The sequence below is a fragment of the Siphateles boraxobius genome, unplaced genomic scaffold (genome assembly GCF_051911475.1).
Source record: "Siphateles boraxobius isolate OS27281-9 unplaced genomic scaffold, OSU_SipBor_1 8, whole genome shotgun sequence".
In the NCBI taxonomy this organism is placed as follows: Eukaryota; Metazoa; Chordata; class Actinopteri; order Cypriniformes; family Leuciscidae; genus Siphateles; species Siphateles boraxobius.
This window is the reverse complement of record NW_027509208.1, coordinates 21,695,766-21,720,166: the sequence shown is the minus strand read 5'-3', so window position 1 is coordinate 21,720,166 and position 24,401 is coordinate 21,695,766. Positions and strand designations below refer to the sequence as shown.

The 24,401-nt window shown below is 37.6% G+C and overlaps 1 protein-coding gene across 6 annotated transcripts in view; it reads left to right on the top strand.

The window, feature by feature from the left end:
* The window catches only part of rad51b (RAD51 paralog B), a 60,193-nt gene that overhangs the window by 7,621 nt on the left and 28,171 nt on the right, over positions 1-24,401 (top strand). For 3 of the 6 annotated variants that reach the window (XR_013200041.1, XM_077221014.1, XM_077221013.1), the window contains exons 6-9: positions 153-336; positions 7,722-7,794; positions 17,867-17,976; positions 22,443-22,521. Coding sequence is in view for 4 of the 6 variants with exons in the window: in XM_077221014.1 (XP_077077129.1) it covers positions 153-336; positions 7,722-7,794; positions 17,867-17,976; positions 22,443-22,521 (446 nt within the window). In the remaining 2 variants the exon portion in view is untranslated. The remainder of the gene's footprint in view (positions 1-152; positions 337-7,721; positions 7,795-17,866; positions 17,977-22,442; positions 22,522-24,401) is intronic. The other 3 variants (XR_013200042.1, XM_077221015.1, XM_077221016.1) reach the window with 2 other exon arrangements.

Genomic DNA, 24,401 nt, shown 5'->3' with positions numbered 1-24,401 from the left:
ATGTAAAAGTAAAATGTAAATGCAATGAATACAAATCCTGAGTTTAAAATTGACTACAAGATCATGATGGTCTCTTATGCTAGGCTAGGCTGTATTTAATCTTGTGAACACACATTAGTGGGGCGTTTTATTGCTGCTCTGATGTTACACAGACTGGAGCGTCTGGAGGAGGACATAATTGCTTGTCGAGTGGGGCTCCTTATTTTGGATTCTGTGGCCTCTGTTGTAAGGAAGGAGTTTGACACGTCGCTGCCGGGTAATCTAACGCACAGGAGTAACTTACTCGGCCAGGAAGCTGCTGTACTAAAGTACCTCTCGCAGGAGTTCTGCATCCCAGTAAGATTGTTTACATGGTTGTGTATGTCTGAATTGTTTATAAATATCGCACACTTGTAGTGCATATGGTCAACCACAAGGTGTCGCTATACATTTATGTTTATGCATTTCAGGGCTGTGCTATAGGTCACCTCTATATTTCAAACACCAGAGGGCGTTAGAGAGCCCAGATGAATTAGAAAAACACTCTAGGCCTGTTCACACAAAGCCTGCTCCTTTTCCATGTTATTTGATCTTGGGAATTTCCACACTACTTTAAGATCTTCAAAGATACATACGTGAAGCCTTTACTCACCTTCTGCATCACCAACACATTTATCTAGAGGAGGAAAGATAGGATTGCACCGGAATATGGTTTTCCGCTTCCAACTCATTGAGTTTAACAGCTGGAGGGCTGTTCCAGGATCAGGTTTTGCTCTGTCTGTATTCTTATTATCCACTAGTTTACAACTGAATACATAAAGTTGGTTCCGAAAGTCTGAAGAAAATATTTTTTGAATCATTTACATTTTTATGATTATTGTATAGAAGTACAGTATAAAATAATAGGACGTCCATGTCAATGTAAGCTAATTGCTTCTGAAGTTCTATTTACTTTTGTTTCATTGAATACATATTTCCAGCAAATGATGTTGTAAACATTTAAATTATTATTATTGCTATAGTTATAGAGAAAAAATTAAATACTAAGAAATTCATGTTAATTTATTTTGATTGCTTTTGTATTTTTAATTGTTTTTACAATGTAATATATAATCCATCTAATTACATATTTTAATTATTATTTATTGTTATTATTATAGAAAAACATAAAATATTAAGAAATCCATGTGTGCATTTGTATTTGTATTTTTTTTTATTTAATACATATTCTAACAAATTGTTAAACATTTAAATTATTATTATTATCGAGATATTTATGTTAATTTCACAGTTGAGCTGTATAGATAATCCAACAAACAATGCGTGACGCAGAACCAACAATCATGAAAAACTTTAATAAACACAGAAGAGAACACAACTACAATAACTTTAACACAATGTTGAAGTGAGGAAAAGTGAGGGCTTAAATGCACAAGGACAGATAATCAACAGAACAGGGAACAGGTGTATACTAAGGGACAATGACGACGAATGAATGAAAGAATGACAAGGAAAACCATTACTAGAAACTAAATCGAACAAGACAATGAACCAGAACATGACTATGAACTAAAGACATGATCGTGACATTACACCCTCAGGAAAGCATGTCCTCACGCTGTAAACGTCCAGCAGAGGCGATAGGGGGTTCTGGTGGAGAATGAGGAACTGGAGACAGACATGACCTTGAAGGGGCTGGAAGAAGAGAATCCCAAGGGGGAAACAATGGTGGGAGGAGCCAGGGTAGAGATGGGAGGAACCGGAGTAGAGATTGGAGGAACCAGAGTAGAGATGGGAGGAGCCAGAGGATGACCCAGAGCCAAGACAGGATGAAGGCCCTCAGCAGAACTGATGCCAGGCTGGAGTCAGGAGCCTGACCAAGTGAGGTGGAGACTTGACCAGAGGGGACAAAGGTGGAGCAGATGAGACGTAGAGCCAGGAGAAAGAGGAGCCTGGTGGGGCCAGAGGGGTGAAGGTTTGAGGCGCATCTGATTACTCGAAAGTCCAAGGCAACGATTGACCAAGGTGGAGCCAGAGGGACAAAGACGCCCAGCAGAGCCTGAGGGATGACAGGCCAGGGTGAAGCCTAGGGCGAGCCAAGTTGGAGCCGATGGGTCGGAGGGCATAGGTAGAGTCCGGGGTTGGAGGCTTGAGGTGGAGATCAGGGATCCACAGACCATGGCGGAGCTGATGACTGGGAAGCCCAAGGCGGATCCGTGCAGCCTGGCGTAACCACTGGAGGAGCTGAAGAGAAACAGCGGAGATTAGGGATGGGAATCAAAAACCGGTTCTTCTTCAGAACCGGTTCCCAGTGAACCAATTCCTTGGAACCGTTAGTATGCCGATTCCGCTTATCGGTTCCCCACGTTGCAAATGTGTCATGACGTCACAAGCGCGCTGCGTTATGTTGATTCAGAACGCAACAAACATGGCATCGAGGCAGAAGCGCAATGGTTATATTTCACGCAAAAAGACGACAATATGTGAGGTGCCGTCTAGGGCCTTAAACAAACTTCATTAACGCACACATATGAAACACTAAACGTATACTAGTCAAACATAAATGTATACTGCTGAATGCTCAAACAAATACATATGAATTGCACAACGACACACCTAAATTCGCTCACGCATACACGCAAACTCTACACACACGAGATGCGCGAAACTCTCCAGGCACATACTCATTTGAGACGTGCGCGCGCGCACACAAACTCTCCACGCACATACTCATATGATGTGCGTGCGCGCACACAAACTCTCCACGCACATACTCATATGAGACGCGCGCGCGAACACAAACTCTCCACGCACATACTCAAATGAGATGCGAGCACACACAAACTCAAACTCGCGCACATACTCAATGAGAGTATGACGGCGTCTCATAACAATATGGTCACTTGTTGCAACACCTGTAAAATTTCCATTTCGTCAAAGGGGGGGACCTCCAATATGCAGAAACATTTGGCCACACATCATGAACAGACTTTAGTCCCATGAAACTTAAACTGGAATGTCACTGTTTCTGTCACTGCGACTTAGCGAACAGGTGAACATGCGCACGCACACATCACTTTTGAAGTAAAATTGAGGATGCAGTGCATGTAATGCATCGAGATATCGAATTGAACTGTATCGATGACATGATAATCGTAATGAACCAAACCGTGAGACCTGTGTAGGTTCACACCCCTAATACTCTGTGGTGTGTCAGCGAGATAATAATTATTAACAAACAAATAAGTTAAAAGTTCAATAAGTTAATACGAACAAACAAATTTGTACTTATTCCCTCACCCAATGAGAATCGATAAGATAATCGATAAGGAATCGAATCGATACGCAATATCGATAATGGAATCGGAATCGTTAAATTCTTATCAATTCCCATCCCTAGCGGAGATGAGGCCGAGGAACTGGATGGCTTTGGCAGAAGAGGAGGAAAAGGGCGGGACCATCCAGGACGAAGGACCTTTGGAGCTGGGCAGAGCCAATGGCAACGAAGGAGACTCGGTGCTTGATGATGAATGAGATTTGTTGCTGGATGAAGAAGGAGACTTGGTGCTGGTTTGACTCAATGGTGACAAAGACGACTTTTAACTGGGCTTAACCAGCAATGACGACGACAACATGGAACTGGACTGAACCAGCAGAGACTGAGACAACTTGAGACTGGACAGAACCAGCGGAAACTGTAGACCAGCAAATATTGTCAACAGGACAAATAACCGATCTCATTTCACGCAACTCAGCAACGAGAGTGTGGACGGAGCTCCAATCCATTCCAACGAATTTACTAATATGCCCTCTACGACAGACGCTGATGCTGGCTCACACTCCTGGACAGATTTTGTGATGGGCTTGGGCTCCGGGATGATCGTGGCCTCTGGAAATGGCCCTGGCTCTGTTTTCATGGTGGGCTCTGGCTTTTGATCCGCTGCGGGAATGGCTGTAGGCTGGCTGGGCTCTGGGACCGGAGTGGAGCTGGCCTTGTCCTCATTCACTTGGCAGATGGTAAATGGCAAGTTGCACTGCACCAGCACCCACTCTACATACTTTGCGAAGCTCCCTCAAGCACCATCCATGGGTGCATGCCTTTGACCCCGTTGAGGCTTGTTGAGGCTGGTGTTCAAGAATACGCAAAACAAGCTGTCAGGGTAGTGGGTAAGGCATGCCAGATCTAGGAAGTCATGTGATCACGATTCCCCTGCTCCAGCAGGAGGAGACAAACAGCGGGTATATCCATAATTTTATTCCTCTCTCGTTGTTTTACCGGATGTATGCCGTACAAAGAAAACAAAGAAAATAAGCTGCTCATTTCAAAGAGGAATGACTGAAGTGCTTGTTGATACTAGCCCCCCGATGGTCGAGGTCAAAGCTTAATGGTCCGATGCTTCTATAATAGTTAATGTTTGTTAATTGCCTCTGTTTTTCTGTACGCTTTTGTTTTTGTTAAATACATATTTCTAGCAAATTAAAAATTTAAATTATTATTATCATTATAGAGAAACATATAAAATCCTTCTAAATTAATTTTAAATTTTTTAATACATATTTTGATGTTATAATCACAGCAATTTAAATAAAGAAATTTAATTTTCAATTAAGTTATACTACAATTGTCTGAAAATACAAAATAGAAGCAATTAACACTAGATGTCTTAGTATTTTTTATTTCTTCCTTTTGCTTTACTTTTTTCTGGATTAAAATTTGATTTTGAATTCCAGATTTTCAGACTTAAGTTTGGACTCCAGTGTATCTACAAACTATCATTTAAAATGGGTTGCCTTACAAATGCAGTTACAGATCATGTTTATTGTTACTTGAGGAAAATTAGGATGGATCTATCATTTTGTTGACTATTTTTGTGCTTTGTTGACATTAGGTTTAAATGTGTGTTTCAACAAAATACTGGGCATTCCCTTACTTCAAAATGACTAGTCAACTATTCTCAGAGGACATCTCAGGCTGTAACCCCAAAACTCATCTGATCTGCAGTTATTTGCCTCTCGTCCCCCTCCAGCCATGCTCATTTTAAAGATAGCTTTTGTGTTTTAAATCAGTGCAGTAAATGTCTGGCTTGACACTGCCAGTGGCCACAAGTGAGTTTTAATACTGCTTTCCACGGCAGTAGAAATGGGCCTCAACATGAAACCACATGGTAGATAACTCTTAGAGGTAGGTAACTATGTTATAGCCCCCTCACACACATAAAACCTCATAACCGTAAAATAGGTCAACCCATTAAGTTTCCAAAATAAAACCTTACACTTTAGCAAGAGCCAAACCTTAATGAGGTAATTAAGTTTGTTCTCCCAAGATTTAGAAATATAAAGGAATGTTGAAATATTTTAGGTTTTGGCTGATTGCTTTTATTTGTGTAGTTTTGATTAAGAGAGCGGTGGAAGACATACACTAGTGCAGTGGCTCACTTTAGGCTGCTTTAAATACAATGTTTGATCAAATCAGAACATTGATCTAGTTCCAACAATGTTAGCTTTTTGTGTGGAAGCTTAAGTACTGTTAATGACATACTGCTATATTTTAATTAACACCAATATTCATGTACTTAAGATAGATCATGTTGTAAGGCCCTCAACAATCCCTTGTTTGACCCCTGTGCATATTTCTGGAAGAGCCCTATCAGATAAGCCTCTAAAAACTCACACATTACACAATAACATTTATTACAATGTAATTTCATGCGAATACATTTCATATAATATGTATTATAAAATAGGATACAATTTCATCTTGAAACTGTACCTGCACAATTTCTGTTGTCAACATTTTATTTTATTTTAAATATATGTAAATGTTGTGGATATTTTTTATTTCAGAATTTGTACAGTAGTGGTCATTTATATCTTTCACCATTGACAAAATTGCCATCACCTTTTTCATATATATAGTATCTCACAAAAGTGAGTACACCCCTCACATTTTAGCAAACATTTTAGTATATGTGACCCTGGACACAAAACCAGTCACATTGGTCAATTCTTTAAAATTGAGATTTATACATCATTTATACACCTGAAAGCTGAATAAATAAGCTTTCCATTGATGTATGGTTTGTTATGATAGGTCAATATATGGCCGAGATACAAATATTTGAAAATCTACAATCTGAGTGTTGAACAAAATCGAAACATTGAGAAAATAGGCTTTAAATTTGTCCATTTATGTTTGCGATTGTGCTGCATTCACTCAAAAAAATAAATGTTTTATACTGTATATTTGGAAATTTACAAAATATCTTCATGGAACATGATCTTTACTTAATATCCTAATGATTTTTGGAATAAAGGAAAAAGCGATAACTTTGACCCATGCAATGTATTGTTGGCTATTGCCACAAATATACCTGTGCGACATGTGACTGGTTTTATGATCCAGGGTCACATATCTACTCAAGGGACAATACTATAGAAGTGAATATAATTGCATATTTTTGAGTAGTCAATGTGCTGCTTGTATAGCAAAATATATTTACTGTCTTCTGAAAATAACTCAACATACAGCCATTAGCCAGCAGCCCTGTAGCCCAAGACTGGTTGCCCACTGAAGCTAAGCAGTGTTGAGCCTGGTCAGAAGGCTCAGTCGTCCCGTCGTCCCAGAGGGAAGCCTCTTCTGAAGCTGGCTTACAAGAAAGCCCGTAAACAGTTTGCTGAAAGCAACCTGTCCAAGCGCATGAATTACTCGAACCATGTCCTGTGGTCTGATGAGACGAAGATAAACTTGTTTGGCTCAGATGGTGTCCAGCATGTGTGGCGATGCCCTGGTAAGGAGTACCAAGAAAATTGTGTTTTGCCTACAGTCAAGCATGGTGTTGGTAGCATCATGGTCTGGGGCTGCATGAGTGCTGCTGGTACTGGGGAGCTGCGCTTCTTTGAAGGAAACATGGTTTCCAACATGAACTGCAACATTCTGAAGCAGAACGTCAAATCAAAGCCCTCCCTTCAGAAACTGGGCTGGACGGCAAGATAACGACCCCAAACACACCGCCAAGATGACAACTGCCTTGCTGAGGAAGGTGAAGGTGATTGAGCGGCCAAGTATGTCTCTAGACCTGAACCCTATTGAGCACCTGTGGGGCGTCCTCAAACGGAAGGTGGAGAGACACCATGTATCCAACATCCAGCAGCTCCATGATGTCATTATGGAGGAGTGGAAGAGGATCCCAGCAACAACCTGTACAGCTCTGGTGAACTCCATGGCCAGAGAGATTAAGGCAGTGCTCGATAACAATGGTGCTCTCACAAAATATTGACACTTTGGACAGTTTCGACATGTTCACTTAGGGTGTACTCACTTTTGTTGCCAGCTATTTTGACAATAATGGCTGTATGTTGAGTTATTTTCAGAGGACAGTAAATATATACTTCTATACAAGCAGCACATTGACTACTCTAATATATATCCAAGTTTAATTTCTATAGTATTGTCCCTTGAGAAGATATACTAAAATGTTTGCTGAAATGTGAGGGGTGTACTCACTTGATACTGTAGATACTGTATTTAGGCCTATGCATTTCCCTGTTTAAAATGTACTTACCACATGGTCCAATAAATAGTATTATGTAATGAGTTATATCAACATTTGTTAAGTAGCGTGATGGAATTCAATATCCGCTGAACTTGCATAGTGTCATCAGACTGTTTATTCTCATCTTTGTGTGATCTAATCTAACTGGACTAAACTGCAGTACAGATGTTTCTCTTCTGTCTCCCTCAGGTGGTTTTAACTAACCAGATCACCACACATGTGGGCGAGAAGGTTCACTGTCCTCAGAGGAATCAGGCAGATGGTAAGAACAACCTTCCATTCTTCTGCTGGAGTCTAAACTAATTTTTGAGAATGTTTTTGTTTAAAATTACCGTGTTTTGGGATTTAATGTGGAAATTTAGACTAGAAATTCCTGTCAAGAGGCTCTTCTGTTTCATCCGTCCCTAATGAGCCGTTCTCTGATCTGGCTAATGGAAGCCATCGTTCCAAGCTATTCCGAGATGGTATGTGGGATAAATGAGCGTCAGATATGACCTTCCACACAAGCAGCTCTTTCAGGTTCTTCGGAACTACATCATTGACCCTGGAGAAGATGTTATTACTCTAACCAGGGGGCTGAAAACACGATCCACTCGTTCAACAAACATGTCTGGGCCTTATGCGAATCCCACAACATCTCTGATTCCATGGCTGTGCAGTGACCCGTGTCTTCTGTCACTGTATATATGGAATAGTGCAAGTATACTCTGGCGTACATCCAGGTGTACAGTTGAAGAGGGTCTTGTTTTGGGACAGCTTTGAGAAAAGAGAAACAGGCTCCGTTCTCATGTTATCTAACAGACACGTTCCTGTCCTGTAACATTACCCCCAGACATAGGTTTCTTTACATCTCACTGTTCCACTCGGCAAGGTGGAGTTACCAGGAACTCTTTCTCCCACTCATTTGCTCTGTATCTTTCTCTCACACATGCACATAAATGCTTTTCCATCTCTTGGGATTATGTAGTGAAAGAATGGCCCTTATACAGCCTCACCCTGTTTATCTCCATCCTTGGTCTTATCTGACCTCTCACTTAAAGGGATGGTTCATCCAGAAATGAAAACATTGTCAAACATTCCAAATTCATATGACTTTCTTTGTTCTGTATGAACACAGAAGCAGAAGTTTGTTAGATTGTTCACACTGATCTTTTTTCATATAGCGAAAGATGATGTGCACAAGTGAGAAGATTTTTGCGAGTTTTTCACAAATAACTACTCAAATTTCTGTCTGTGATATCTCACAAAGATATCATGGATTCAGAAGACTTTAAATAAAGTGGGCTATGTTAACAATATTATCATGATATCTATAGAAATTTTGAAAAGAAAAACGCCAAAACTTATTCCAGTGCAATGATAAAATGCACAAATGTTTCGCCAATCATTATTACATATTCGGGTCTTTAGTGACCCCTATCTATATCTAACACGGATGGATCTCTACCTGACACGATAATTTAAAACTCTACTGATATTAGAGTAACATTTATAGAAGAATAAAATAAAGTATATTTTGTTACCTTCTGGAGTTTGGAAGGGTTCAGTTTGAGCAGATGTTTAATATCATCATCACTGTCCTCTTCAGAGCTCATTTCCCAGTACATTCAGCATCTGGCTCATATTTTACATCTCAAACATATTCTCAAAACTATAGTTTTCAACATCTTCAAAATCAATATTTTGATAGCTGACAGCTTCTTCACCAGATCCAGCATCAAGTGACAGTGACAGTAATATTTGATTGTGTTCAGTACTTGCTCTGCAGAAAATCACTGAACCATTTCAAGTTTTGCTGATGATACCTCCTATTCTTTTGTTTTCTGCCTGCAGTAACTATGAGTGAAATTTCACTTCATCATTGTGTTTCAGATATTGCCACCTTGTGTAATAAAGGTGAATTGCACTTATTCGGTCATCAAAGATTCAGTTGTGCTGAAAAAATATACTTACGACTAAAATGCTGTACTGTTCTGCCAGGTCAGTAGTTGGCGATGTCACTTTGTAAAGAAACACTACACGGCCACAGACTGAACACATAATATGCGAGTGCATGTCACAGTTTTCACAAATTCGTAGTTTACACAGAATTCTGAAGTTTGCATAATGTTCAACAACATGCACTTTGAAACCCATTTTCGTGTAAAACCCCATTGTTGTGCAAATGAGTGGCAAAGTTTTTCATTTTTAGTTGACATTTACTAGTCATTTACTAGTTTCATTGACGTTTAATCTAAAATTTTGTTACTGTGTATAGTTAACAAACCCCAAGAGGACAGTTAAAAAAGTCTTTATGAGCAGTTCATTTAAAACAGCCTAGGCCTAATTAATATGAATTAAACATTCCAATCTCATACAAAATACCACTGAAAAATATATGCAATATCAAAGTCTGAGGAACATGAAATTATTTTTTTCCGCTCCAGATATACAATAACATAATGTGATATATTAAAATGTAACATTAACGACAGTTATTTGAACATACATTTTGTCAAAAATGTTGTACATTTTGTAAAAATATAGAGCAATAAAGATATTGAATAAAACAACTAGTATTTCCAGTGCTGACTAGCTGCCGTATCATTTTTTTGACTTGTCTCACACATTCCTAATTACGGCAGCCAGTTCATGAGAAAATATGTTTTTCTCTTGGCCTTGGTATTGGAAACTACTTTTGAGGTCTTTTGTTGAAGTTGTAGACAAAAGGCCACACCTGCAGTTTGTATCTGCTTCCATAGTTAATCTGAGATGTTGACTATTGTCCAGAATAGTAGTTGCTCTCGGCTACAACTGGCTGCTGCTTAAAGCTTGTGATGAGGCCAATACACATAAATCATAACAGATCTCAGCAGATTTACTCACCATTTCCGCTTTAGTCACCAGCCATTGACTTCAAATTACTTTTGGGGTCAGATTTGATTCCAACGCATCTAGTGTAAGGTCTGTGTGTAAAAGAGGCCACTGTGATTTAGTTCAGAGCTCCTCAGAACACTGATAAGACGGCTATTTTGTCCAGTACAATAGGAAAAAGCATGACAGAGGAGGTTTCCTTTTGTTTCATTTTCTCCTGCATTTTTGTAACTTTCTAGAGGATTTTAACATGAGGATATTATGTTGTGAAATTTCCTACAAAAAGGGAGTTTGTCACATTGTTATTTTTTAGGTATGAAAATGCTTTACGAAAACATCAAGCAAACTCAAATCAGGGGTTTAAAAGCTGTGGTAGCTTTAGGTAAGATTTATTGTCCAGTAGCTACACTAAATAAAATCCTATCATCCCATAAAAACGGCAGCTGGGTTTGCAAGAAATTCACTGTTAAAAATACAGTGACAATATTATAAATATTATGAGTATTGTATATTTTACAACTTATATTTCATTAAAGTCTCCCAGGTGTTGGAGATCAAGCTTTTAATGTTGTTTATATATCTATGTGGTGTTTTTAATATGCTTTAAAAGCATAACCATGTGCAAATTCATGTCAACACCATTGCTGAGTACAGTTTTAAGGGGAAAATAGTGAACCGAAGACCGTATTAGTGGGAAGTTCGGATTATTTTGCTGACTCAGATCTTTGAATCCCGTTCATTAAAAATAACAAATTTCGAGTAATTTCATTAATTCCAGCAGAATGCATTTAAAATGTTACAAGCTAATAGCCAAATTTCCCTAACACATCAAATGTTGATTGCATTAGAAATAAGATAAAAATTGCCATGCAAGGAAAAGGCCAAATTATGAGAAACAGAAAAAAAAATATTAATTAATTTATCTGGGTCTTCAGATTATGCAACCTGTTAGTTTACCTCACCTCCCAATCTGAGTCTTTCGTTTATCCCGTGACATCCTCATAAACTGAGCTATGCAGTCTGTAGTACCGGATACAGAATTGATTAGTTCACATTTCAAGTCTATCGACTTCGGGTTCGAGTCATTCGTCATCACGTGACAGCCCCATATAGGCTGAAGCTATGCAGTCGGTACAGGATACAGAAGTGATTAGTTCATCTCTCTTTGGGTTCGAGTCGTTCGATTTTATGTCACGTAACTGACATGATTTTCCTCATCATAGATAAAGTTTAAAGCATTACCAACTCTATAGTACCACATTCATATGGAAAAGAACCATCATGACAGAAATTCTAAAAATTATACATTGAAAGAAATAAAAAAGCTATAATTTGAGACCAAAAACATAGCATGTAACTGTTGAAAAATCTGACTACGCGCTTGTTTATGTGAAAGTTTGGGAATTATGAACTCATTTATGTGTCCAGCGCTGTCACTTCACGTACACGGGACAAAAGAATAAAAGATTTAGAAGAATCAGACCCCGAAGACTCGAGAGATGAACTAATCATTTATCTTTCCGGTACTGACAGCATAGCCTCTATGGGACTGACAGGAAGAACGAAAGACTCGGAGCTGACCCCGAAGACTCAAGAGATGAACTACTTGTTTCTGTTTCCAGTACAGAACCTATTGGATGTTGTGCATGAGCGATCAACACAAAATGAACGAATCACTCTCTGAGACAACTCTGTAGTCCCGAGTTATATTTAAGATTCGTTCAAAATGAACGAGTCGTTCATGACTGACCTATCACTAAAACACGGTTTGAAATCGCTGGTGTTTCTGACGTCACAAATTACCTTGTAACCAATCAGGTCACCATGTGATAGTCAACGAGTGGATCTCTGAGCTGGTGTGAGTGAGTGGAGCCGGGGCTAATTTGCATATTCATAGAACCGCGAATACTAAATGAGGCAAGGGCGTAGAGTTACATTCAAGCTATTTTAAGGCATGAAGAATTTTTTTCAAGGAAAAAAAGCTTTAAATATGTAATTCTGGTTATCAAAGATGAGGGATTTAAGAGATAAAATTATTGACTACAAGGGGGACTTTAAGTAATATAATGTTAATATACCAATCTACTTGAACTCCCAAAATCTACTTTTTATCTTAAAATGTATTGAAATCAAAAATGTAGACAAAATACTATCAGATGCTAAAAATACTCACATGACACTAAAATTAACTAAATAACAGAAAATGTAACACAAAACGTCTAATGTATGTTAAAGGGACTATGTGTAGTTTTTTAGGTATTTTATTATCTAAAATCAATATTTTTATTCATAAATATGTCCTCAATGGTGTACAAATACCTCTGGCAATTATCTGACTTATCCTCGTAAACAAAGAATTTATTATCTTTATACATGTGACAGGTAGGTCCACGGAGGCTTCCATGTCGTTCCGCCATCTTGAAAAACCATAATAGCAGAGAGGGTCAAAAAGTACTAGGCCAACGCGTTTCCACAATTCGTTTTCGTTTAGAGCCAGCGTCACGTAACTGAAAGCAGCAGAAACGGAGGAGCAGAGCAGTGAGAGGCCCTTTACTGCCCCGGCAAGTTTAAAAGGGTGCATTGCACTGTTATTATTCATAGTGTAACATTCGTTTGTTCATTGTGTCAAGTTGCAGTTTGTTTGATATAACAAACCTGTTCACCCGAAGGAAAACTCGACGAAGTGCTGTTAGAAGACATCCTGTCATAGCTTTTTGGGTTCATAACAGCTACCGTAGATGCAACACGCATTTGAAAAAGCGCTGGAGAGCACAATTCGTTTCAATGCCAAATACAATTTCACTGCTAGATGGGAGAAATTCCTACACAATGTCCCTTTAACAACTTTTTTTCTAGCCTTCAACCTAACAAAAATTAGAAAAAACTGAGACTTCTAGAAATTGAATTTTACCATTTTGCATTGTAAATTATATAGAAATTAGTAGTTTTACAAAATAAATATTAAATTGACAGTATTTTACTTTCAGATTACATATAATGCAATGTTAAACCAATCTGTAAGGTAACTTAAAGTTAAAGCAGTTAACCGTTTTGTACTGTAGCATTTTTACCATTTTTACAAATGGTCCTCTTACCATGAGGAACTGGACTGGATTATGCACGATGCAAGGGTTTTGATGTGTTTTTACTTTGCACGTAAATGTCTTAACGAATTTTAAAGACATTTTTTCTTTTATCCAGTGCAAATTGATAATTGTGCAATCAAAGTTTAAAGCAGCTATAATTTAAATGTAGAAATGCAATCACCCAGTGAGAAACTAAACTGATCAATTTGTGCAAGATCTGACCTTAAAACGGTGTAATTAAATGGGCCTCCTTAAAACCAACTAGTCATTTAAACAACCCACCAATGAAAGCATATCGTTTGCAGATATGCTTGTATATGTAAAACAAATCAGCAGATGAGCTTTATAAACATCAATGAAACATTCACAAATGTTTTTTTTTTGTTCCAGTAGGAGGAAAACATTAGAGAGAAGACTGTTGGAAAAATTGCACCTCTGCATGATTATTGGTGCAATTCAGCTTTCAAACCAAAATCAGCCCAGAGGACAAAAGAACTCTGCAAATTTTTGAACCACTTTATCTTTGAATCTACATCACCACATGAAAGCCATTCCCTTGTCTATGTCCAGCCCAAGTCAACAACTCTCCCATTCCCCTGTTTGACAATCCATCAATGAAAACATTTGGACGTGCTGAATTTGGTGCAAACGCAAATTGGATCCTATAATAACTGATTTGCAGAGTATTAAAAAGACTGCTGATTGAATTCTTTGAATAGCCCTGCTGTCACAGTGTGGGAAAGCAGAACCCATGGCTTCTGTTGGGATCGGAGAGAGTAGGCGGATTATACTGAAACCCCGAGCATTGATTTAAGAAGCTGGGTCTTAACTGGGCGTCACATTTGTTTAGTCTGGCCCTTTCCAACCTTATTACCATGAACTCGCATTAAGTCGCACGGTCATTAGTCTGTGATTTTTTTTTTCAGACATTGTTAGGGGAATCCACTTAGAATGAGTCGTTCCTGTTGATAGCGCTGTATATTTGCACATGGTTTTAGTGCCTGAGTCACTATATATTAATTATGCAAATAAAGTAACCCACAAAATCTGTTGAACACAATTCACACAATGCAGTTCTCCATCTTGCAGGTCAGTTCTGAGCGGAGAATACAGCAGACTACCATTTTTTGGTGTATTTTACTGGGACTCATCTCTTAAAAATGTGCTCATTTACACACATCGGCATGTAAGTGTTTATTAGCATTAATAACTTGCTGACTGACTACATTATTTTACTTATTACTCAGATACTCACCAAATAAATATGTGGACATGAAGAATTGGTTTAAGTAGTCGGTACAAGTTTTTATTGTAAATGAAAAAGATCAAGATGAACATTACAACAATATTAAAGTAATATTAATATTGAGGTCCACTAAGGTCATTTTCACTACAGTCCTATAATCGATAACTGAGATGCAAGATGGTTGCAGTTGCATTTGTATTAAATAAGGAAGCGAGTCTGTGGTGTGATACTAGACACAATACTAGGTTTTGAGAAACAAGAAAATGAAGATTGTGTTATCTATTACTCGCATTCATGTCTTTCCAAACCCATAAGACTTTTGTTCATCTTCAAAACACACATGAAAATTTTCATGAAACCTGAACTATTTCTGTCCCTCTATTGAAGGACAATGTAACCAAAACTTTGATGTTTCAAAAAGTTCATAAAGACATTTAGTTCACCCCAAAATAAAACAAAAAAAGTCATCATTTGCTCACCCTTATGTTGTTCCAAGTCCATATCACTTTCATGCTGGTATAAAACACAAATGAAAATATTTTTAATGAAACCTGATAGATTTCTACATCTCTATTTAAAGTCTATTCCACATAAACGTAATCCATATGAATAGAGCGGTTAAAGTCTTCGAAAGTCTTCCGAAGAGACTCGATTGCTTTATATGATGTTCAGATTTTATTAAGTCTTTTACTCACATTCAAACATTGATCAACAAACATACAGAGCACATAAAATATGGTAAACGGAAGCTCAAACGTGCTTGTATGACGCACAAGAACCAATTGGGTTCGTTCTGCGTGTCAAGCAAGTACATTTACCATATTTGATGCATTCTACTGTATGTGTATGCGTTGATGCACACAATTACCTAAACCATTTACTTGAAATACCCCCTGAGATTTATTTCAATAATTTCAATGTTCACAGTTCTCTGATGTTGGTCACATGACATGTAGGCAAACATAAAATATTTCATCAATTTAAATTTTTTTTTTTAGTGTTTATTAATTTTATTTATTATTATGTTATCAGCTTTTTTTTTAAAAACTCATGAACCCCATGCAGTTCCCACGTGAACCCCCAGGGGTTTTTATATATTAAACCACTCTATTCATATGGATTACTCTTACCAATTAAAGTAGTGGCGGTTTGAGTTACACCGAACGAAGCGGTCTCGTATGCGTTGATTCTGGTGAATTTTAGGAATGCCACAAACAGAATGAAGTTTTCCAGAGAGCTGAGTTAAAAGGTTGCAATGCTCTTCTTATTTTATGTCTTATTGATCAATAGAAAATATACACAAACATCATTTTTAAGTGAAATTCAGCGTACGAAATCTTGATATGGTAAATAAAAACCTAAATGTATTTTAAAATGAAATTTCAGTTGTTTTGCTCCAAAAAGAATGACTGACTTTATTTAAACAGTATTTAGCACCTGGTCCGGCTGGATTGCGTGTGTTTAGTAAGTAAAAAACAATTTTGTGGTAAAATTCTGTGTGAAAAGCGGCGCTGTTTAGTGAATTCGCCCTTTTTATCCGTTAATGTGAAACAGAGCTCAAAACCCATCTGGAGCTGTAAAGTGTTTGGCTATTATTTCCAGTTTTTTTTTTTTTGGGGGGGGGGGGGGGGGGGGGGGTATTGAGGATGTTGTTTTTTTCAGAGGAGGGGCCTTCCAGACATCCAGTTCACTGACATGCCGTGCCAGCCTTTTCAGGTTTCATCCACACTCGACTTTCCACAGGAAATGTTTTGAGGAAGTGAGAGTTGCTGATGTGACAGTTGTGAATAGTATTGTCAGATTACAGCATGGTGCTTAAAATGTTACACAACACAGAATCATGAGAAAGACACTCAGACCGTGACCTCAGAGGCCCTGGCTCTTTCTGGTCGCGGCACAGTGGGCGAACATAAACACGCAGGTGTGTTTACATAGCAGTTCGAAGAAGACCCGGATGAGTGTTATGTCAATAGTAACATTGGTAACTTCCTCAGGTGTCTGACCCAAAGAAGCATTTCCATTGTTCTTCGGGCTTATCATCTGTTCTACACTCAGTCCTTAAACCGCAATAATGACTCAGTGGCTCCAAGTATTCAAGTGATTCACTGTAGATGAGTGATTTATAGCAATTGGGGAAATGGTGCAATATGGCTAAACAGCTGAAAGCAAAGTCCAAAATGAACCTCCTAATGTTGGGTGAAATGAGAGAATGTACTAGCTATAAATATTTGTTACTGACTATGAAACTGTATTTTTGCATACGCTATCATTCAAAAGTTTGGGGGTCAGAGTGTCGGTGATCAGATATGACACTTTAAATTGATTAAAAGTATATTTATATTCTTACAAACGATTTCTGTTTCAAATAAATGCTGTTCTTTTGAACATTCTGTTTATCAAGGAGCGCTGAATATCACAGTTTTCCACCAAAAGTTAAGCACAACTGTTTTCAACATCGGCAATATTAAGAAATGTTTCTTGAGCAACAAATCAGCGTATTAGAATGATTTGTAAAGGATCATGTGACACTGAAGACTGAAATAATGATGCTGAAAAATTCAGCTTTGCATCACAGGAATAAATTACACATTCAAATAGAAAACCATTAACTTTTTTTTTTTTTTTTTTTTTTTTATAAACAGTACTACTGTTTTTACTATATTTTTGATCAAATAAATGCAGCCTTGGTGAGCGTAAAAGTCTTCTTTCAAAAAGATGAAAAAATCTTACCTCAAACGTTTGAACATAATATAGCTAATTCACCTGAATGATGACATTAATTAAATGTGCAACTTTGGTTGAAAACAGCCAGTTTATGCACATGTTTTCTTGTTCGATAAAAATTGTATCTGACTCAAAAAAAAAAAAAAACATGTCATAAAGAATGTCTTTTCAATCTGAATCATCATTTAAGAGCGATTCAGGTGATCATTGTTACAATTTGGTTTAAACTATCTTACAACTCTTACTTTTGAACCGTTGTGGATCATCTTACATCTTACAGTTCTAATAAAGCAACTTGTTAACTGTTGGCAAACTACAGTTTTATATACTGACCAAAGCCAATTTTTACTCTAATTTGGCACTTGACAAATGTAAAGTTTGAACCCTGACTGTATGAAATCTGTTTTGTTTTTTTGGCCCATCAGTGTCTACTGAGGAGGAGTCTGGGTTTGTGACAGCAGCGCTGGGAAACACATGGAGTCACTGTGTTAACACACGCCTCATTGTCCAGTATGAAGACACAGAACGTAGACAGGTAAACGCCCTTTTACTCTGTGGGAATTAGCAAAATTTTGTTTGCCATAACGAACAAATTCAAAAGACACCTAATCAAGTGACCGAAATATTTAGTAGATATACACATTAAAAATATACAGTTATTCTCTTGGGAAAATGGACCAAAGTTACTGATGACATAATTTTGAACCACACTGTTTTTTAGTCCAATTAGATTCTCTCTAGAATGATAATGTCCCTCCCCTAATAGAGTGTAACAGTTGAGTTCCGGAAATTAACATTCTGTTCATTTTCTGTTTCTGTTGATAGGGAAATTTATTTTTAACAAAAACGTATAAACCTTTAAAAGACACACCTTTTGTGAGCTACGACGTTGCCATCCGTTCACTTTATTATAACTTGTTTTTTTAAATAATCATGTTTAACAGCAGAATTTGTAGTAAAAAAACACATCACCCATGATGCTGTACAGAAAATTCCACCAATCAGAGTCACGGCATTCAAATCATGCCAAAACAGCTCTGTATGGACCACCCACTCTTATGAAGCTCTGCAAATTATGTAATTGTCTCCCTATGCGCTCAAAATATTTGTATACATGTGCGCATATTTTGCAATAAACTTAAAATATGTTGTTTCCTTAAATTAATCATTTTATATATTTTTAATTTGATTGTAATTCGCAATGCTTCATGGGATTGCTGCTCTTTACCTCATTGAAATCAATAAAAGTCTTGAGCCTTTGTCTTTTCATCCGATTTTCAAATACTTTTTTCTTTAAATAAAAGTTTTTGATATTGCGATTCACTCATAGCTGGTTCAAAAAATAAATGGAAAGAGACTTCCACAACCAATGCAACTTAAAAAGTGGGCCATCTGTAAGTAGCAAATCATGATTCAGAAATTTATTTTTAAAGAAGACACTATCTTCAATTTGTCCCCCTAAACTTCCTGCTTCAACATGAAATACATCAACAAAAGAAAATAAAACCGCGATTTCATCTTTAAGACAAGATTAAAATAAAGAAAACACCAGCCCTTTCATTGTCTCGGTCTACCCTACTTGTTTTCGTCCTGTCAAATAATGGCATACCTCATTGCCTGTACACCCTTAGAGCCCTGCAGACTTTGTTTTTCTCTTTTCCGACTGAGCTCCCACCTAAAGAAAGGCACACTGATAGAGAGCCAGGGGTCCAAAACTGCTGGTACACAAGGAAGGCAATGGTGCCTGGCTCTTTTGTGCGGTTCAGTAGCTCTGGCAGTGCCACTTCAGTGAAAAAAAAAAAACCTCAGAAACTCCCTGCTTTTCCACCATTTACTGTGGATGTTATCCATTAGAGGTAAAGTCATTCTACTTCATATGTGAAAGATGTGCGTTTGGGTTAAAGTGAGGGGGATCTGGGCTGGTTTGGGTGGCTGAAAAGCTTTGGTTCTGTGTGTTACGGTGCATCAGTGAGGAATCGCATTCACACAAAGCAACTGGCAGCAGGTTTGTAAAAACTAACTCATTCTTAACCACAAGTAACAAGATATCCCTGCAAAGGCGAAACTAAGGAAATGCTCCAGTTTATTTTTACACAAATAAGCCTAGAGCAAATCTTTCCGTCTGTGGACGGTTGACTTGAGACGGAAATGCCTTTCATTTCATGAGTACACAAGTTATAAAGCAGTCATATTTAGCAGAAGGCACAAAAGCTTCATTTGTTTACTTTGGTTTGAGGGGTCTGATTCATTTCCGATGAGTGTTTTTGCGCAACAGTTACCAGACAGTTTCACCCTTCACCTCGCGCCTGTTTCCTCTTTTGAGTTTTGTTGAGTAGTTTTCACTAAGGTATCTCATTTTGAACAAGGCGCACCCCTAGTGCAGGGTTTCAATATTAGAGGCTGATGACAAAAGGAGTAATGTAGATTCACCAGAATCTCTAATAGGCTTTGACGCAGGTTGCCGGCAGACACTGCTGAGTCTGGTAACCCAACGCTGCTGCTTCCCTACAGGCTGTTTTCCAGGATTTTATGCTTGCTTTTATGCCCATTGACGTAGCAGCCAGATATATGCCCTTTTTGTTGCATAAGGGGAAGGAGTTCAGACATGTTAAATAATGAAGTGCAAGTAGGGTTATTAATTTAGTCTGATACATTTTGTAAAAACAAACAAAAAAGTGCTTTATTTTCTGATGTCCTTTTTTTTGTTTTTGCTGTGGAGTAAAGATATAAAATAATATAATATAAACAAAATAAACAATACTTCATCTTCTAAAGCCATTTTTTAATTCAGTGATTCACTTAAAAATGAGTACCACAATAATAATGTAATGCCTTTTAATGTTTTTTTTCCCCCATAAGTGTTGATGATACATTTTCCAAAATAAATGTTGTTCTTTTGAGCTTTCTGCTCATCAGTGAATTCAGAAATGTTAAGCAGCACAATTGTTTTCAACATATGATAATAATAATACATTTCTTGAGCAGCAAATCATCATATTAGAATGATTTCTGAAGGATCATGTGACACTGCAGACAGGATTAATGATGCTGAAAATTCAGCTTTACATTCACATGAATAAATTACATTTTAAAATATATTAAAATATATCTTAAAATTAGGGATGCGCTGAAACGAAAATTCTGGGCCGAAACTGAAACCGAAAATTCTATATGCACTGGCCGAAAAACGAAGCCGAAAAATGACCTTTTTTAATAATTATTTATTGTACAATAATTTTTTTGTTTAATTGAATTAATAATAGACTTTTTAATTAAATTCATTAATTTTATTGAATCTGATTTTAACACACCAAAATTGGTTAGAAAATATATTAAAATATTAAATATCAATATATTATTCTTCATTCAGTTCTATGCAACATAATTAGGTTAAACAGATAAAATTTTTGACCAATTATCAAAATAAAGTATAATCCTAGAAAACTATTATTGTCAGAGCATGTGAGCAGATGGCAGAGAGCGGATCAGGGAACGAGAGGGAAGCGTCATTTTACCAGCATTGCCCAGCCCGGCTTTACCACACCAAGTTACAGCACAGTATAGGGCTATTGCAAACAGAAACAAGACTACTCTTAGTACACAGACATTTTATATCGGGACATTATTTGAACAGACTTTGTTTTTCTGGTGAGCGTGAGCGGTACATAAGTGGAGCGTTTGCTTAGGCTGTCAGCGACTGAGCAGAGAGCGCAAACGCATGGAGCGGAACATTACGCAGAGCAAACTGGGAGCTGGTACAGGTGTAACTGCTCAGCCAGTGTCGCTTCGAGTTTATCTCATGTGTGCATCTCGCAAAGTTACAAAAAATGTTGCGCCAGAGTAAAACCTGGCCGCATATATTTTCAGCCTTTTTTCTCTTTCGGCCCAAATCCAAAAAATGCCATTTTCTGAACTTTAAGTGGATCCCTACTTAAAATAGAAATATAATTGACAGTATTTTTGATTAAATAAACATTTGCAGCATAAACAAACCACTTTGGTGAACATAAGAGATTTCAAAAATATGAAACAAATGACTGACCCAAAACTTTTGAAAAATTGTGTGTAATTATTAAAATAATAATTGTAATTAGTAATTACTTAGTTCTGGCATGACACTAGATGGTGCAGGCTGATACTGTAGGTCTTTAACTCATTTTGTAGCAATCATTTCATTATCAACATAGCACAGCTGATTGGTTGCTGTTGCATCAGCGGCCAATGAGCTGCAGCTCAACATTCAAACAAACACAGGTAGTGTTGCTGTTAGGAGTCTGCAGCACGCTTTCAGAAACCCTCCACCTTCCCCAGCTCCACCTGTATAGATCTGCTAATGGCTTAATTCATGTATGTTACATGTGCAGAAGCAGCATGTCTTACATGGTCACAGCAGTGTGTATGTGAATGTATTGGCAGTAGCAGCAGCAGCAGCGTATCAGATCTATTCCGCCAAGACCAAATACATTTTCACTGCCATATCTTGCGATAGTTGTCATGACATAATTCATTAAATGCATATATTAATCAAAGTAATTCTGATTAAGTCAATTTTCAGCCCTAATTATTAGCGATTACACTTTGGCCTTGTATTGGCCTTGTACATGGAATCTCATTCACGGTTCCATGCTGGTGGAATGACCTACCAACCCTCGTCCGTAATGCAGAATCCCTGACAGCATTCAAAAGACAACTGAAAACTCATCTCTTCCGTGAGCACTTAACATAAAAAAAAAAAAAACCTGTCTCTTGAAATCTCCGCTTGTCTGGTTTATGCTACTCTGAGCAATGTTTGAACTTTGTATTCTGAGCACTTCTTGCGTTGTTTTTGCCTCTCCACGATGACTCGCTTGGTTTAATCCTCAAATGTAAGTCGCTTTGGATAAAAGCGTCTGCTAAATGACTAAATGTAAATGTAAATGTAAATGTATTTATACCGGGGCCATGAAGTGACATTGAGCCCTTCTCTTACACTTCTACATCTCTTCTTGTTTCTTGTTTTAGATTATCATTGCCAAGTCACCCGTGGCCCCTTTTGCTGTGCTGAGTTACACTGTTCAGAGGGAGGGCATACGTCTTGAGGGTGAGTGTGCTTAAAGAACAGTGTACTGACAAAACTGAACCTTAAAAACATGACACCAGTGTAAGGCAGATAAGGACATGTTACGATGTGGAAATGAAAATGATAGGAATTAATGTGGTGTTGCACTAAGTGCGCAGTAACTGGTTTTAGGTGACATAAAATTGACATATGGAAATTGTTTATGGGAAGTACACATCCTCAAAAAGTATATGTGTAATATTTTAAAGGGGTCCTATTATGCTTTATACATTTTTAACTTTCTATAAAGTTTAATGTTGCTGTTTGGGCATAAAAAAATCTGCAAAGTTACAAAGTCACTCAAAAGAGAGTTATTCTCTATATCAGTGTCACTGTTTCTTCCGGTAAAATACACATCATAATATTCCTCATTTAAATAATTTCCGCTCAAATCATGCTAAAAAATGGGGTGAGGCCTGGTTGAGTTTTATTACTAGTGTGAAGCTCGCGGTAATGGGAAGGGGTTGATTTCCCAAACACACTCAAAGTGGTTGACCAATCACACAGCGTTACAGCCAGACTGGGAAGAGAGATGCTGCAACAATGTAAAATATTTAAAAAATAATGTGGTTTTTGAACATTAAAGCACAAATAAAGGGCATAATCGGTCACCTTTAAGGTTTAGATTTGTTTTAGTCATGCAATGTGTATTTCAGTTGTTGTATTTTCGTTGTTTTTATGCGACTCTAGTTTTTAGTAACTGAAAGTCACACTGTTTATTTTAGTGTCATTAATCTGAATCATAAAAAAATACCATGGTTGGTTTTTCAAAAAGCTACTAATACAAGTACACTCATTTGTGCGTGTGGTTTGTGTTGTTAAACCTTCTGGGTCAGAACTTCTGCCCACTGCAGTTTAACTTCCAGGACCTCTGGCTGTCCTGTCAGGATCATTTGAATTCATCCGCGGGCTTCACAGTTTACCTCGGGGCGGTTTGTGTGGATTCCCAACACCACAAAACTTTAATGGGAAACATGATATCGGAGGAAAAACACAGTTGGGGCTGTTTTGGCTCTTCAGCAGAGGTTTATGGTGGTGTATATGTGGTGGACTTTTAACAGCACTTGGAGAAGAATTCAAAAGTAATTCACCTTGATGAACTCGAGTTCATTTTCGGGTTTGGAATGGAAGTAGTTTGCTTGTGCAGTTTTACTTAATGCTGTGATTGATATCAGCAGTATCAGTTCAGCAAAAATTAATAACAATGAATAATCGAACAGCTCACACTTCCTGTTGACGCCTGTGCCTCATGCTGATACGAGCTCACATTCAGGAGCTTGTTCTTGTTTTTGCTGGGTTTTATTAGAGGAAGCAAGTACTAAATTAGCACATTCGGTGCTTTTGTTTAGAGAGATGCTGTAGATTTTGTCTGGGAAATTAGTGTAGCGAAAAACATTTAGTCAAGTCAAGTCATCCTCATTTATATAGTGCTTCTAACAATGTAGATTGTTTCAAAGCAGCTTTACAGAGATAATATAATTTAAGGTAACAGAGATTGGTTTAGTTTTATAGTGGTTCTTGAAAAATGTTTTTTCCAGCTAAAGTTAGTTTTGATTGATTCACTTCCATCTAAATGATAGTTTGTTATTAAATTAGGGGCCGCTAAGACGACACCGTTCTCTCTAAACAGACTTTAAACGCGAACCTGTGATAGACGCTGATGGTGTTCACATGCGCATTAAGAATTGATTCTATAGTTATGTGCGTTTGAATATATGTGCGCAGGTTTGTAATTCCTTACAAACCATGCCTAAACAAACTACTTGTCTTGTCTATAAATTTTGATGCAGAATTTTATTTTATCTTATCACTTCGGGTAGGTACGTGAACCAAAAATTCCACAACGCTTTATCTGTAGAGTG